The 4,872-nt window shown below is 43.5% G+C and overlaps 1 protein-coding gene across 1 annotated transcript; it reads left to right on the top strand.

Moving 5' to 3' along the window:
* Positions 1-642: 642 nt before the first annotated feature.
* On the top strand, positions 643-3,669 carry LOC100392492 (lithostathine-1-alpha-like). Its single transcript, XM_035272137.3, has 6 exons — positions 643-833; positions 1,132-1,241; positions 1,862-1,980; positions 2,275-2,412; positions 3,098-3,209; positions 3,419-3,669. The coding sequence occupies exons 2-6, from the start codon at positions 1,178-1,180 to the stop codon at positions 3,484-3,486; spliced, it is 501 nt and encodes a 166-aa protein (XP_035128028.2). The 5' UTR covers positions 643-833; positions 1,132-1,177; the 3' UTR covers positions 3,487-3,669.
* The last annotated feature ends 1,203 nt before the right edge of the window (positions 3,670-4,872 follow it).

The following is a 4,872-nucleotide window of genomic DNA, read 5'->3' as shown; positions in this document are numbered from 1 at the left end:
GTCTTGTGAGGTTCCTGAACTTGAAAAGGAACAGAGGAATGGCAGGGCGTGGTGGCTTATGCCTGTAATTCCAGCACTTTGGGAGGTGAAGTCAGGCAGATTGCTTGAGGTCATGAGTTTGAGACCAGCCTGGCCAATATGGTAAAACCCCATCTCTACAAAAAATACAAAAAATTAGTCAGGCATGGTGGCACGCACCTGTAATTCCAGCTACTCAAGAGTCTCAGGCAGGAGAATGGCTTGTACCTGGGAGGCAGAGGTTGCAGTGAGCTGAGATGACACCACTGTCCTCCAGTCTGGGTGACAGAGTGAGACACTGTCTCAAAAAAAAAAAAAAAAAAAAAAAAAAGGAAAACAAAAGAAGAGAAAACAAAGGAAATAGAGGAACAAAGCAAACAACCAGCAAATTGTGCTTAATCACGTGCACTCAGCCAGTTCTTCTCCACCCCTACCTGTGCTTAATATCAAAGAAAGGACTCCATATTTACAGAGAGGATAAGGAAATCTACTCCTCTGCTCTTTCTAGAACTGCTAAAGGTCATAGGAACTGGGCACCGGGTAGCTGCTGAGGAAGGGCAAAGCCTGACTTGCACTTGGACAGTTTGCCAATCTGTCTGTGGTAAGTTTATGTCATTTGTAATCACTCCCAATGTGTTCCAGGAAGAAACTATTTCTTTTGCCAGAATCTCTCCGTCTCAGTGCCCTAAGAAGACCCTCTGATCCTCAATCCTAGCCCCACCTCTTGCTTAATTTATGCAGCTCTTTTCTCAGACCTTGAAATAAACCTCTGACCAGTGCCTGGTCCAACAAGCCACTTCAGACCCAGCAAACAGGTAAGTGAGTATTATAGGAGGAGGCCAACTCTAACATAGGTTCCTCCTCTTTCATCTTGGGGAACTTTCAGGATAATTTTCTAACCAAAGTTCTCAGCAGTAATGAAGCCTAAGCAGGAGACAAATCTGCTTCTGGGTTATAGGATCTGTATAATCTCCAAACTGTACAGAAAAATTTTGAGGGTGTGGGTATCTCAGGTGGCCTTGCTGCCATCAGGAATTCAGAGAGAGGAAGCTATAAGGAAGGTAACTATGTACTGCTCTTCACTGCTCAAACCCTCTTCCCTGTGTTCTATAGAGATTTCTGATTTGCCTCTTAAGCAAGAGATTCCCTGCTGCTCAGCATGGCTCAGATCAACGCATGCTTCATGCTGATCTCCTGCCTGATGTTCCTGACTCTGAGCCAAGGTAAGATTTTTTTTTCCTCACACCTCCCACAACCCCAACCCTGAAGCCTTCACTACATGCTCATGCATATGGATTCACTTGGGAAAAAGCAGAGTCAACATCAGGGGTTGTTTTGTGTTGTTCAATGATCTTTATTGCTGATCTCATTCCACTCACAAACTTCCTCACCTCAGCGGGGAGTTAGAGATGGAACGTAGCATGACCCTTTATCAGCGACCACTGCAGTTGGCACTGGTTTATCATATTAACTCTATTCATGATGGGGGTTTGGGTACATCTGTATGTAGACAGTCATGAATGGAATGGGAAACTGAGAGGAGCTTTGTCTGTAGAGAAATCAGACAGGCTTGAGAAAGGCAGAAAAAGCCTGAGCTTCAGAAGTAAAAGGGACAAGGACAATGAGGATACATTTCATTAGCCTATTAATTTTGCACTCTTGTCTTGAGTAAAGACATCTTGAGAGAGAAGAGGTAGGGTGCAGGAGGGCAGAAGTGACCAATCATCCATGACCTACTAACTACATCTTTCTGTTCCTATATAGGAACCTCAGAAGCCCTTACCTCACCATCCCTCCTTTGCCCTGCTCTGAGCATCTTTCTTTATTGTTCCTTCTGTTTAAGGCCAAGAGGTCCAAACGGAGTTGCCCCAGGCCAGGATCAGCTGCCCAGAAGGCACCAATGCCTATGGATCCTACTACTACTACTTTAATGAAGACCTTGAGACCTGGGTTGATGCAGATGTGAGTGAGGAGAGCAGTGCGGGAAGGGAGGCCCATGAAGGAGGGGAAGCTGCCACTCTCCAGTGTGTTCAGTGGCTGATATGAGATGAGACTAATCCCCTCTTCATCCAATCATCAGCCCAAACTTTTCAATCTACTTTATCCCATCATTCAGCGCAGAGATGCTGGTGGTCAGTGACAGCACCATCAGGGACATTTCTGTGCTGTCTTTTAGCTGTCACATCTTCTATAAGGGCTCAGTATATCCTTCACACTTTCCACCTCCACTGAGTGCTCCATTTTTCTCTCCAATAGCTCTACTGCCAGAACATGAATTCAGGCAACCTGGTGTCTGTGCTCACCCAGGCCGAGGGTGCCTTCGTGGCCTCACTGATTAAGGAAAGTAGCACTGATGTTGGCAGTATCTGGATTGGCCTCTATGACCCCAAAAAGGTCAGTCTGTAGCCTATTTTATCTCTTGATTATCAATTTTGAGAAGAAAGAGGAAGTCCAAGGTTTGGGAACTCTAGAGACAGCTTTTACCCTTTCTTATTTTTAATAAAAGGGTTGTCTTTATAGATTCTATGACGTATGAGGCAGTGAGATTCAGTGTAGTTGGTTGGAGAGATGAGTGGAACCTGGATATCCAAAGTGTTCTGGGCATTCATTTATACATAAGCTCATTCTACTACTTCTAGGAAACATCTTTATATGCCACCTCTTACTTATTATTGTCTGTCTTGAACAATATCTCTTTGTAGAGTATATGTAAAAAGAGACTGACGGCATTTGGGAGGCTGGTGTTATATTACACAATATACTGACAACTAATGGGCAACCAATGATATGGTGAATATGAGGGTCATGGGTCTCAGGAGAGAAAATTAAGAAACCACGTTCTATAATGAGCTTTTATTTTTTTGGTATCAACTTGAGAACATTTATTATTTTGTGGGAGAGAATTGGACATTCCAGGAAAGGAGATGCTTAGAGCAAATGCAGAGGAAAAGATGTTCTATTCATGGGGAAAAAAGATTTATTATTGCTTTATGTTTGGCCTGTTACTGAGTATACGCCCAGGCCAGGTGTTTCTTTTTCCAAGTCACCTCTTTCCCTGCTCTGGCCTTTCTCCATCTAGAACCGCCGCTGGCACTGGAGCAATGGTTCCCTTGTCTCCTACAAATCCTGGGTCACTGAATCCCCAAGTAGTATCAATCCTGGATACTGTGCAAGCCTGACTTCAAGCTCAGGTAAGAGGCAGAGAAGCCATCCACCTGTTTACCATTCCCTCCTGCTTAGCTCTGGGGATAAACAGAGGAACTGGGGTAGAGATGAGGTGAGATCTTCATCCAGGAAATGGTGAAGTGTTTTTTCTTGTTCCTTTTCATGAGTTCTAGATCCAGAGAGGGGCCACACTCCTTTCAAACCCCTCATTCTGACTCTTCTCATTGTGTTGTAGGATTCAAGGGATGGAAGGATGTGTCTTGTGAGGAAAAACTTTCCTTTGTCTGCAAGTTCAAAAGCTAGAAGCACTGGAAAACGGACACATAGAACTGGTCCTGCAATTTACTACAGAGTCCAGAATTAAACTGCACCATCTCTCCAACTCAATTCAAACCCTCTCTTCTCTGTTTAGTTTGCATCGATAACCTTCAGTACCTTACCCATCTCTCAGTCACCGGAGCCTGAAATAATAAAAATAAACATGCTTTCCCCACTGTTCTGTCTTTTGCATTTATTCATTACACAGCCTATGTCTGAATGGTTGGTGTTGGAATAATTATAACATTTCAGAGCTTGCTTTTTACTGGTTCCTTTTTGAAGCCTCGTTTGTATATCATGCCTGTTGTACTTCCAAACATGTGATGTCCTTGCTTATGACAAGTTAAAAGATAAAGATTTCAGCCATATCTCACATGTTACCATGGACCTATTTTGAGTTAAAGAAATAACTGGATTGTTGATCTAGAGATGGCTGGAATATTTGGTACTATAAAAGTATTTACATAATTAGGGTCTGAGGAGTCCACATCTATTCTCAAATATGCAAGTTGAATTCATGACTGAAGTGATAATTTAAGAAGAATTGTCAAGTACAGAAAGAGGTCCATTGGTGGTACAATAACTAGAGCTTGGAAGACCAGGAAGGTTTGTTAAATGGTGCTACTTGAATAAATGAATAAATAAATGATAAATTAGATAAATAAAAATCTTCGGGCATATTAATTACCTCATTAAAGATCCCATCTCCAAATACATTCAAATTCTGAAGTACTGTTTTAGGACTTCCGCAGATTAATTTTCTAGGGAATTTTCTGAGAGGCAGAGCAAAATGGAAGAACAGAAGTCTCCACCAATTGTTCCCCTGCTGCAGGGACACCAATTTAACAACTATCTACTCAGAAAACACCATTTATAAGAACCAAAAATCGGGCCAGGCGCGGTGGCTCACGCCTGTAATCCCAGCACTTTGGGAGGCCGAGGCGGGTGGATCACGAGGTCAAGAGATCAAGACCATACTGGTCAGCATGGTGAAACCCCGTCTCTACTAAAAATACAAAAAATTAGCTGGGCACTGTGGTGCGTGCCTGTAATCCCAGCTACTCGGGAGGCTGAGGCAGGAGAATTGCCTGAACCCAGGAGGCGGAGGTTGCGGTGAGCCGAGATCGCGTCATTGCACTCCAGCCTGGGTAAACAAGAGCGAAACTCCGTCTCAAAAAAAAAAAAAAAGAACCAAAAGTCAGATGAGCCCTCATAGTTCCTGGATTTATCTCTGAATCACTGAAAGAGGCACTGAAAAGATAGAACAGTCTTGAATCGCTGACGCCAGCCCTCTCTCACCTACAGCAGCACCAGCAGTGTGGTGCAGAAGGCATCTCTGAGTGCTTACGAGAGGCAAAGTACAGCAATCGT

Source organism: Callithrix jacchus, chromosome 14 (assembly GCF_049354715.1).
Source record: "Callithrix jacchus isolate 240 chromosome 14, calJac240_pri, whole genome shotgun sequence".
NCBI classification, from domain to species: Eukaryota; Metazoa; Chordata; class Mammalia; order Primates; family Cebidae; genus Callithrix; species Callithrix jacchus.
This window is presented reverse-complemented; position numbering and strand designations above follow the sequence as displayed.